Source organism: Nicotiana sylvestris, chromosome 11 (assembly GCF_000393655.2).
Source record: "Nicotiana sylvestris chromosome 11, ASM39365v2, whole genome shotgun sequence".
Taxonomy (NCBI): Eukaryota; Viridiplantae; Streptophyta; class Magnoliopsida; order Solanales; family Solanaceae; genus Nicotiana; species Nicotiana sylvestris.
In genome coordinates this window covers 143,182,978-143,195,631 of record NC_091067.1, presented here as the reverse complement: position 1 = coordinate 143,195,631, position 12,654 = coordinate 143,182,978, and the positions used below count along the sequence as shown (strand labels likewise).

General features: G+C 38.9%; 1 protein-coding gene across 1 annotated transcript; it reads left to right on the top strand.

The window, feature by feature from the left end:
* Positions 1-9,465: 9,465 nt before the first annotated feature.
* Positions 9,466-12,154, top strand: LOC104220673 (uncharacterized). Its single transcript, XM_009771576.2, has 4 exons — positions 9,466-9,886; positions 10,237-10,658; positions 11,027-11,569; positions 11,724-12,154. Exons 1-4 carry the CDS (start codon positions 9,466-9,468, stop codon positions 11,826-11,828), a joined length of 1,491 nt encoding a protein of 496 aa, XP_009769878.1. The 3' UTR covers positions 11,829-12,154.
* The last annotated feature ends 500 nt before the right edge of the window (positions 12,155-12,654 follow it).

The window sequence follows — 12,654 nt, the reverse complement described above, 5'->3', positions numbered from 1 at the left end:
TCAGCACAAAGACCCACACTAAAAACAGTTTTGGTCTGCTACAGAAGTGACCCTATGATACCTCTATACATGGTCTGATTTATAGGGGAAACATGTTCATCCATCTTGGACAAGTAGCTGTGGCGATGGGAGTGTTAATGATTTTTGATGTCTTTATGTCAAATCTCTTCAGCAGCTTCTTGATGTACTTCTGTTGTCTTATCATTAGAATACATGTTCAGGATGTACATGACGTTCAAAATTTGGAGGTAGCTTTGATATAGACTTCTTTCTTGAGAAACCTATTCAGGAAGGCACTCTTCACATCCATTTGGAATAGAGTGAATTCCATATGTGAAGCAAAGGCAATGAGGATCCTAGTAGCTTCCATAAGAGCTACTGGGGAAAAAGTCTCATCATAATCGATCCCTTCCTACTGATTGTATCCTTGGACAGCAAGTCTTGTTGTGTTCCTTGTAGTATTTCCATGTCCATTCAGCTTATTCATGAATACCCACCTGGTCCCTATGATGGTTCTATCTAAAGGTTTAGGTACTAGGTGTCATACCTTGTTTCTTTCAAATTGATGTAGTTCCTCTTGCATTGTAACGGATTTCCCTACACTCTTTGTTCTGTTACTTGTGGAGTGCCTTGCACTGCATCTCCAAATCCTTCTTCAGTGGTAGTAATTGAAGTACCAGGTTCCTCTTGAGAAGTGGAAGAGGATGTTGCATTGTCTTCATTTGACTCATAATATCAGCCTTGCCATTTGAAACATCATATATTTCCCTTAGCACATGCATCACACACTTTGTGCTTCTTGAAATTTGAATTTGGCAGACCACGAACCAGGTCCTTCTTAACTAATTTGTTCGGCAGCGTGAAACTTGCATGACCCAGCCTTCTGTGCCATAGCTAAGCATTATTAGTACTTAGATAGCTAAGATCCCCTTGTCACAGAATTGGGAAATACCCAGCAAGCTATACTTCAACCTCTTCACGAAGTACGTATTTTCAATAGAGTGGGAAAGAGACTTCCCAATCCTTCCAACTACCAGAATATATTCCTTCTTTCCATTTTCAACGGATACACTCCCTCCTTGCAGGTCCTTCAGTGAAAGGAAATCATTCGTACTTCCAGTTATGAGCTTCGAGCAGTCGCTATCCATGTACCACTATTGACTGCTCCCTTTCATTGTTCCCTGCACACTAAATCAATGATTAGACTTAGGGACTCAAGCTCGGATCAAACTTCTTTTTGCCCATGCAGGTAACACATATTTTCTTTTCAGGAAACCAGGTTTCCTCGTCAGTACGCCTCTTTTCAACAAATTTGTAAAGACTGAATTTTAACTTTAAAAGAGTCCTTGTAATGACCAGTTTGACCACAGTGAGTGCACAACCTATTATCAGCCACAGTTACATACTTCCTATGGGGATTATAGGAGGTTTTAGCCTTTTAGAACCTGATGCCTTGCCTGTTTCCACCATTACTCATGTACATAGACGTTATTACATCAGAGGACCGGGTCCATTTGAGTGACTTATCAAGATTATTTTTAACCCTTTTTAAATCCTCCTGAAGTTGTCTATTCTTTTTAAACTCATCAACAAGATTTGTTTTAACTTTCTTAAGCTCACTCTCAAGCTCAAGTTGAGCCTTACTAGCCACTTCCTCTCCCTCAGTGTTGTCCATCCATTTTTTTGTTTGTTTTTTCAGCAAGTTATGTTCTCTAGTTACTTCTTCCACTTGTTACCTTAAATCTACAATGGAAACTACCATATCATCCCTTTCTTGCTCAGTAGCTGCAATTTTCTCTACTAGAGTATTTTCTTTGGTAAGGTTCTCTATGGTTTCCTTTAAGTCAACAACCACTACCATCAAATCATCTCTAGATTGTTCAGCATCTCCTAGCTTTATGATTTAGGCATCTTTATCATTAACAAAACTATAATGTGTATCAATTAAAACATTTGCAATTGCCATCAATTTAATTGAAGAATAGGACTTTAGATTTCTCTGAACATCCCTAAAATTTACCTCATCATTGTCATCCTCTTCATCCTCATCAGATTGAGCTATCAATGCAAACAATGAATCATATTACTTTGCTTCATTTTCCACTATCATTATGGAGCTCCTTCCTACATCTGGTTCCTCTTCTGATTCACTGGAGGATTCTATCCATGTAGCAAGAGCTTGCTTCACAACATGGTCAGCTGCACTTTTTCGGCTAAATCGTTTGTCAGGAACCGGGTTCCTTTTTGCTACTTTGTCAGAGTTGTGTTTGTAATGCTCTTATTTCAGAAGTGGGAAGTCTTTGATGAAATGCCCTGGTTTTCCGTACTTGTGGCAATAGTCATTTCCTTTGAAATTCCTACTGGAACTTCCTTTCTTTGTGATCTCACCATTTTTACGACCCATCTTCTAAAATCTTTGTGGTCTATTGGTTGATTGACTTTCCTCGAAGTTTAGTGGAGCGGCCATGTAGATCCTTTCTAGGTGTTAACATTTTAGAAAGAACCTACTCTGATACTAATTGTTAGAAACTAAGCGTCCACCAAACTGTATAGAGAACCGGGTTCTCGATGTGTTTCCACTGAAAATACTAATGAACCAAACTGTATAGCGATCTGGTCCTATATCAGTTCCCATAATGCTAACTACTGAACAAGTATATAAATGAGACACAGGATAAGTTCCTACTGTATAGAAAACTAGATCTCTATAAGTTCCCACTATAAGCAACAGACTGTAAAACCAGCCAGTATAGGGAATCAGGTTCTCTAATTATTCCCATAGTAGCTCGGCAGTAAATAAAGAACACAGAAGATTTTACGTGGAAAAATCCCAACTCAAGGGGACAAAAACCACGACCTACACTTGTAGGCTTTCAACTTCACTAACTTGTAAACACATATTACAAGCCACTTTATAATAACTCTATTACAAAGAATTCAACTCAACTAACTTAGGGTACTCTCACCACAAGCCACTTTGTGACTCTCTAGTTACAAATACTTTGACTAACTTATGATACTCTCACCACAAGACACTTTGTCATTCTCTAGTGATAAAGACTTTAATCACTCTAACTTGTAATAATACTATTACAAGCCACTTTGTAATAACTCTATTACAAAGGCTTCACAACTCGACTAACTCTATCCAAGACACAATCTTAGAGGGTTTGTGATTTTGGGTTTCCTAAAACACAACTTCTAAGAAAGCAAGATAGGAGTTACAATGAAGAACAATTAACAAAGACTCAACAAACCTAAGGACTTAAGATATCTTCAATCTTGGATCCGGTCCTTGAGGTTGCAGCAGCTTTGTTCCTGAGAGAGGTTGTTGCTAGCACTTGAAAGAATATTTTCTTTTCTGATTTTGCAAGTGTTGGGAAGAATGTCTTGTGACTTGCACCAGGTTTATACTACAAAAGACATCACCAAATCTTGGTTAGTACATGCCTCTTCTTAATGGGAAGTGTCTGCTGCACTATTACGTGTATAGTTGCAAACAGTCACTTTCTGCAGTTGCTTTCTAGCTATACAGTTGACTTATACTTATGTCAGAGGAACACCAAGGGATCAGGTCCCTAATCTAGTTCTTGTGGATCTAAAGGCACACTCCCTAGATTATCTTGAGTCGATTAACTTGAATGATTGTACCGGGCATGCTTCAGGTCCTTCATCTGGTTCTCTCATGAAGTAAGTTATTTTACCTTCCTTGATTGTATTTATACGTGTGTGACGTCACTTACAATGATGTAAGCAAGGTAGGTAAAAGGCCTTCCACAGAAAGTTGACTGCTGCATTGTTCCTGTACAATAGCATGTGCAGGCAGCAACTTTCCTGTTGGAGAGTTGACTTCATACAGTCTTCTCGGGAACTGGTAGGAACCTGTTCCCTCAGCTGTTTCTTCCACTCTGAAGAGTTGAATTATATCCCATGCTGGATCTCAACCTGGAACTTTGTGATCTCAAGGTCTTGTAAATGTGTAACAGGTTCCTTATCTAGTTCTGGATGGTAAGTTTGTTTGATCATCAAAACATAAAGTAAAGTATTTATGCCCAAGGTACTTGTAACCTATCAAGTTACTTTAAACGCTCTGTTAACTTAATTTACGATAAGAAGGGAGTCAGATTTAATCACATCGTTCCCAGGCTCTTAGCTAGTTTTAGATCTGCAATCATCGCCTCACACTCAGCTTCATTGTTAGTCAATTTAACAGTCCTAATAGACTGCCTAATTATATTAGCTATAGGTCGTTTTAATACGATACGGAGTGCAGACCCCTTCGCATTGGAGGCATCGTCCGCGAATAGGGTCCAGATCCCTGAGGTAATACCCGAAGTTAGTAACAACTCCTTTTCAACCTAAGGTATCAGAGCCAACGTGAAGTCGGCCACAGAGTCCACCAAAATCTGAGATTTTATGCAATCTATGGTTTATACTTGATATCATACCTGCTAATTTCTACAGCCCATTTGGCCAGTTGCCCCGAGAACTCGGGCTTATGCATGACTTTCCTCAGTGAGTAAGAGGTCACAACGTATATGGGGTGGCATTGAAAGTATGGTTTTTAACTTCCTAGAAGTGCTTAGTAGGGCGAGCACTAATTTTTCGAGGTGAGGATACCTTATTTCGGTATCGCCTAGGGTTCTACTAACATAATAAATAGAAAATTATGTACCTTCTTCTTCCCGAACTAGGACACCTCTTATCGCCACCTCAGAAACTGCCAAGTAGAGGTACAGTTATTCATTTGCCTTTGAAGTGTGCAGCAAAGGGGGGCTCGATAGGTATTGCTTGAGTTCTTCCAAAGCTTGCTGGCATTCCAGAGTCCAAAAGAAGTTGTTCTTATTTTTCAATAGTGAGAAGAACCGGTGACTCTTATCTAACGATCTAGAGATGAACCGGCACAATGCAACTATCCGCTCGGTTAGTCTTTGCAATGCCTTGATGTTGTCCACTACGGTGATGTCCTCTATGGCCTTTATTTTGTCCGGATTGATCTCTATTCCCCGATTGGACACTATGAATTCGAGAAACTTGCCCGAGCTAACCCCAAATGCCCACTTCGCTGGGTTTATCTTCATGTTGTACTTTCTCAATATGTCGAAGGTTTCCTGCCCATTTTTATAAATAGGCATCTACTTGAAGGGACTTAACCAATATATCGTCAATATAAACTTATATTGATTTCCCTATTTGTTCTTTGAATATCCGGTGGACTAGGCATTGGTACGTGGCACTGGCTTTTTTAATCCACATGGCATTACATTATAGAGTATGTGCCAAACTTGGTTCTGAAAGAAGTCTTTTCTTGATCACTCGAGTCCATCCGAATTTGGTTGTACCCGGAATAGGCATCGAGAAAACTAAGTATCTCGTGTCCGGCCTTACGTCGGTCATTCGATCGATGTTAGGCAAAGGGAAAGAATCATTTAGACACGCCTTGTTTAGATCCTTATATTCTACACAATTCTATGTTTATTTCCTTTTTAGGCACGACTACTACATTTGTTAAACAATTTGGGTATTTAACTTTTCAGATAGAATCTATTTCAGAAGTTTAGATACCTCACCCTTGATGAATGTGTGTTTGATATTGGATTGTGCCTTCTCTTCTGCTCAACCGGATGGAACTTCGGATCCAACCTCAAATTATGAGTGGTTACCTCCGATGGAATCCCTGTCATGTCTAGATGGTACAAGGCAAAACAATCGGTGTTAGTTTTAAGAAAATCAATTAGTTTTTTCCTGAGCTCGGGGGTTAACCTCGTGCCCAGGTATACCTTTCAATATGGTAAGTGTTCGATCAATATAACTTCCTTCAACTCCTCGATCGTTGATTTGGTGGCATCAGTGTCACCGAGAGCTATGAAATATCTTGAGACGATGCAATTATCCTCGTCATCTGCTATGTTCTCTTTCTATTTTTCGGGCTTGGTTGAGGCCAATATCATTAATTACTATTTACTTTCTTCTTTGTTGGTGAGTACCACGCTTTTCGATGTTAAAACAGTGAGCACCGAGATTATTTCATTGACATCAAACATTTCCTTTGTGGGTGGGTGTTCTCCATAGACCATTTTGACTCTTCCCGGAGTGGGAAATTTCAGCCTGGTGTAAGGTCGAAGGCATCGCGGGTGAGTGTTCTCTGCCAATACAATATGATCATGTAACCCCAGTTGCTCTACGACCCTCGATCTGATGATATTGGTTGAGCTACCCAGCTCAGTCAACACACGTGTAACCCAAGATTTATTGATAATCATATATATTACTAGTGCATTGTTGTGAGGTTGTACGATGCCCTCGATGTCTTCGTCACTGAATGAGATGGCTCCTTCCGGGAAGTAATCTCGGGTGCATTTTTCTCCTGTGAAAGAAACTTTGGTGCATTTTATCATTGGCCCTTGGGGGACATCAGTTCCCACAATGATCATGTTGATTACGTGCTAAGGCTCCTCTTGTTCGGCCTATTTGTTGGCGTCCCTATTTCTGAAATGGTTTTTGGCTCGCTCGCTTAGCAATTCTCGAATGTACCCATTGTTGAATAATCGAACAACTTATTCCCTTAACTGTCGGCAATCTTCGGTCCTATGACCGTGAGTACCGTAGTACTTACACATCAAAATAGGATCTCTCTGGAAAGGGTCGGACTACAACAGTCGAGGCTACTTAGTCTCTTTGATATGCCCTATGGCTGACACTATGCTTACAGCTTCCACGTTGAAATTATACTCTAATAATCTTGGTGCCTCCTAACTCCCGAGTGACCTGTCAAACCTGCTCTTGCTCATCAGGCCCCAGCCACTAGGTCCTCGATCATTTCTCTTTCCGTTCCTTACTAGGTGGCGCCCGAGTCTGTTTCCCTTCTGATCTGTGTTGTAGGGATGATATCGATCTTGGACCGGCCTCGACTCTTGATAAATGGTTCTTTTAGACCTGTAATTGGTTTTGAATGGGGTAAACAGATCTCGAATTGGTCCCGAGTTGGTCGTCTTTGACCTTAATCTTCGATTGATATCTGTTGTGGGCGTCCGCCCAGGTGACCGCTGGGTATTCCACCAAGTTTTACTTTAGTTGTTGAGAGGCCATAAATCTTCGGGGGTTGAACCCTTGAGTAAATTCCTGAACGGCCCAATCATTCGCAACTGGCGGCAGATCCATCCATTCCATCCAGAACCTCGACACTAACTCCATGAGCATCTCATTGTCCCTTTGTTTAACCTTGAAAAGGTCACACTTCTTGGTCTCAACTTTGATGGCTTTAGCATGGGCCTTGATGAAAGAATCTGCAGGTATAGAAAACAAGTCGATAGAATTTGGAGGCAATTTGTGATACCATATCATTGCTCTCTTGGACAAGGTTTCCCCGAATATTTTCAGCAACACCGACTCGATTTTGTTGTCTTCCAAGTCATTCCCTTTGATCGCGCATGTATAGGATGTTACATGCTCATTTGGATCTATGGTCCCATTATACTTGGGAATATCGGGCATTCAAAACCTCTTTGGGATTGGCTTTGGTGCCGCGCTCGGGGGGGAAAAGGCTTTTGAACAAACTTTTTGGAGTCCGGTCTCTTCAATATCTTAGACGCTCCTGGGATCTTATCGACCCTAGAGTTATACGTTTCCACCTTCTTGACATTGGCCTCAATTATTTTCTCACCTAACTTCACCCATTTTGTCAATCACCTCGGAAGTTTCCTCGGGCCTGAATTCACCCGGTTTCGCGGCAACTTGTTCATCCCTCCAAGTACTTTCCCGGGACTGCTCAGGTTCAACCCTGTTAGGGGTGTGGCTTTGGTTCTGCAACTGCGCTATCGCTAATTGTTGAGCATGCAACATTTCGAAAATCAAGCGCAGGCTCACCCCATCACCTTCACCTTCGGGCGCCTCTCGTAGTTAGCCGGAGTCCCCTACGAATGTTGTTTTGGGGATTAGTCGGTAGTTGATGTTGATGGCCACCTGCGAGTTAGCATCGACCAGGTCGGTGGCTAGGACACCATCGGTATCGGTAGGAGGTACATCATTTCTAGGCATCATCTTATTATTTTCACCATGGTGGCCTAAGTCAGTCTCTATCGATAGGAGGTACATCATTCCCTATTTTTTCCTTATATCAAATAGGGAAAACTATCCAAAGTGTTAGTCCATAAATAATTTCAACCAAAACTAGTCCAAAATAAAATATCTACGAGAAATAGCCCAAATGTCATTTTGTAACACAAGTCTATTTTGCTAAAACACAAACCAAACTTTTTGAGGCACTAAACTTGAGCAATATTGTAATATTTTAATTCCTTTAAGTTGAAGTTCAGAGAATCGAGCACTTTAATGAAATCACTATTAAATGTTAGTTTGTTTGATTGGGTCAAATGATTAAACTGAAAACTTCATGGACAACTATTGAAGCTCTCTAAAGCTTGAATTCAAAAATTTGGCTTTTAAAATTAGACTTTATTTCAGGTGGGGTGCTATTGGAATAGATTTGGTACATCTTAAGTAGTGTAAATCTCAATTTCAGGACTATTTTGGTGGAGATTTTAGGTGGTTGAATTGAACTTTAAGCCAAATACGAAGTACACAAGATGAACATGGAAGAAAATGATATGTATATCTCACTGTGTATCTCCCATGTATCTTTTGTGTCACTTGTGTATCAAATATATATCTCTTATATATCCATGTATATATGTGCATGAGATATATGTTTGATTCATATGCAGAGAAATTTCATAGAGAAATTTTAAACTCGATTTCAACTACGAATTTTGACTTAAAACTAGTCCAAATCACCTATAATCTTTCTCAAATTTTGTATATTGACTCATCTATATGTTTTTAATGAATTTCAATTATGCCCATTAAAAAAAGTCCTTTTTTGCTTAGGCTTTTGGAAAGTCGTATTTTTTGTTCTTTGTGTTTCCTCACCTTGTTGCTACCTCATCTATACAATTTCCTTTCCGTCTTGCATCTAATGATGTTGGTCACGCTTAAAAATATGGAAGAAGATCTTTGCGTGTGATTCTCGGCGGCAAAAAATCCTTATTTGTATGGGATTTTCAATTTTGTATGTGTTTTACTAGTTTTGCTAAGTCTGTGATTAATGATTAAAAGTTGATAAATTTGGGCTTATTTTGGATATTTCCGTAAGATTCTCTACTAAATAAGGAACTGTACTACAGTGTCATATTGAATAGTAATATTAATAAGCAAACTATTGTTGTAAAGTCCTGCATGTCACTTTGTTAATTAACATGATTAGAGAGCCATATGCACGCCTTCATCTTCGTTCAATCCTCTAACTAACTTCAAAAATCTCCTCCTAATTGATCCGAACATCTCTCACTGACTTTTCGTCCTCCTAATTTTGCTGCTTCACCTGAAAATTAATCACAATGATCACCAGAAACTGAAAACAACCTCAATTACTCATGTTAATTAATTAAAACTCCATAATAATTAATAATGACTTCTGCTTCCTCTCAACGTAGCCATCGCAAATCCATCACTTGGTTCTTCTTCTTTTTATTAATCATTTATCTTCTTTACTCTTCAAAGCTCATTCTTAATAAAGATGATTCTTCAGATTGTGTTAATACTTCCTCTTCCTCTAACATTTCAACCACTGAAGCTTTTTCCACGAACTCATCTTCACTCACTTTTCAAGAACGACAAGAAAGAACCAAAGAATATGTTCGAGCAAAGGAGCCAGAAACTGAGCTCAAACATATTGTATTTGGAATAGCTGCATCATCAAATTTATGGGATAAAAGGAAAGAGTATATAAAATTATGGTGGAGACCAGGTGAAACAAGAGGTGTTGTTTGGTTAGATAAAAATGTGAAAACTAACAGAAATGAAGCTCTTCCTGATATTAAGATTTCAGGTAGCACTTTTTTTTTCTTTTGGAAATTGACATTACTTTTTTTTTTTACACCATTTTAAACGTGTTACAACAGTAAAGTTGTCTCTGTGTGATCTATACGTGTTCAAGCCGTAGAAGCTGCCACTAATACTTGCATTAGATAGGTTGTCTACATCACATGATCTTGCATGAACACAGAATGCCTTGTGCACTGGGCTGCTCATTTGAAATGTGTTACAAGAAATAAGGAAATACTAAGTGTAGAGGTAGAGGCGGATCTAGGGTTTGAATTTGATGAGTTTAATTGTTGTTGTTGAATAGAAGTATTGATCGTCAAGGTATGATTTTTTTTCTTTGTTTTCCGATTTCAGGTGACACATCAAAATTTCTATACACGAATCGACAAGGGAAAAGATCAGCATTGAGGATTTCCAGGGTAGTTTCAGAGACACTAAGGTTGGGTTTGAAAGATGTGAGATGGTTTGTAATGGGAGATGATGACACAGTATTTATTGTAGAAAATGTGGTTAGGGTTTTATCAAAGTATGATCATAACCAATATTATTACATTGGTAGCTCTTCAGAAAGTCATGTCCAGAATATATTTTTCTCATATGCTATGGCTTATGGGGGTGGTGGATTTGCTATTAGTTATCCATTGGCAAAAGAGTTAGAAAAAATGCAAGATCGTTGTATTCAGAGATATCCTGGATTATATGGTAGTGATGATAGAATTCAAGCTTGTATGGCTGAACTTGGAGTACCCCTTACCAAAGAACGTGGATTTCATCAGGTAAACTTCAAACCAAACCTCTTTGCTTATGCTTTTACCATTGATCTTGATATATACCCTAAGAGTACGGCCGTTCCTCGGACCCTACATGAATACGGGATGCTTTGTGCATCAGATTACCCTTTTTTTACTCTTGTTTTAGTGGAAATGTAAAAGTTCGGTTACTTTAAAATGACATAAGAGTTTTGTGACTTCACTGTTATAGTGGGTAAAATTCAGCGCCCATGCATGATTTTAACACTTGACCCCTCGATCGTAAACTCCCAATTAAAAGTTCTTATACCTTTTGATTGTATATTGAATTTTAACTTTTTATGTACACTAAACATTGGCTGAAATTGATGATCTTTTTGTTTGTGCTAGTATAGTATGATGTGTATGGGAACTTACTAGGCCTATTGGGAGCACATCCAGTATCACCATTAGTATCACTTCACCATCTTGATGTGGTTGATCCAATATTCCCAGGAATGAGCAGAGTTTCCGGCCTCCAACGCCTATTTGAATCTGCAAAACTCGACTCAGCTAGCCTAATGCAACAGTCAATCTGCTACGACAAAGAAAGATATTGGTCAATCTCAATATCATGGGGCTATGTGGTTCAGATCATTAGGGGTAATATTTCCCCTAGAGAACTTGAAATGCCCACAAGAACATTTCTCAATTGGTACAGAAGAGCTGATTATACTGCTTATGCATTCAATACTAGGCCTGTTGCAAAGCATCCTTGCCAGAAGCCTTTTGTGTATTACATGAACACAGCTAAATATGATCGAACGAGGAAGCAAATAGTTGGGATTTATTATCGACATAGAGAGCCTTCACCTTATTGCAGATGGAAAGTTGAGTCACCTGAGAATATCAACAACATTGTTCTGTTGAAAAGACCAGATAGCAACCGATGGCAGAAGGTACATTTTAGGCACTTCTACGTTAACCTTTTCTTTCTTAACGCTCTTTGCGCTGGTGTCTGGACCAGTTTGTCTGCACCTCGACTGTTCCACATTCTTTATAATACTCGTTATAGTGCCTTTGTCTGAGTGGATTTTCATTTTTCTGCTGCAGTCTCCAAGGAGGGAGTGTTGTGGTGTTCTACCATCAAACAACTCGAAAACAAATTTGTACATGTGGGTAGGCAGTTGCAGAGATGGTGAAATCAGTGAATTGTAGCTGTTAGAGAAAGAGGCTTTAGTTCTGTTGGCCAACTCCAATTTTCTAGTTTATCTTTAGTCTTATTTTTAGGCCATAAGCTCTGGACTGGAAAGGAAGAGACTATTCTGCATCAACAGAGAAGATTCAGAAATTTGCAGCTCAATGATACGAGAAAGTATGGACATAGAAGCTACAGAAACATTGGAAGTAAAATGAATTTGCAGTACCTGAATTTTTCAATTTTTTTCCTGTGTAAACGTGACACGAATTTGACCCTTGTAGCTTTTTTTACAAGTCAAATTTGTTACCAACCGCATGAGAAGTTATAAATAGGACTTTCAATCTCCGGGAATACTAATCTAAGTATGTTCAGCAAAATGGTGTTGAAATTCTTGAAACCTAAATCATTCAGGCTAGAACATAAATTTCTTCGTCGTTTTTATTGCCTTTTTTTTTTAAAGAGTTTGAGTCATATATATATTGTTGGTATACAAAAACTTACACTATCAGGTCACCCAAAGGATATCTGTAGATAAGTCTCCTTAAAATATCTATTGTAATCTTAAAAATAAGATAGGCTAACTGATACAACAGGTAAAGGTGAAATGATGATGTAAAAATTTCTTACATTGACAGTGTATATAACTTAAACCCTTCTTTTAATTAGGTATCCGAAACCGACTAATCCAGTATATAATCATATATGTCCATTATTGACTGATAATAGTGCAGTGATTGGTAGATACTTAGGAAAGCCGATAACCCCAGTTTCAGCCAGCAACTGTTGCGTCTCAATCGAATGCATAGCAGGAACTCTTCCAATACTATCTTTCTTCATTTTTGT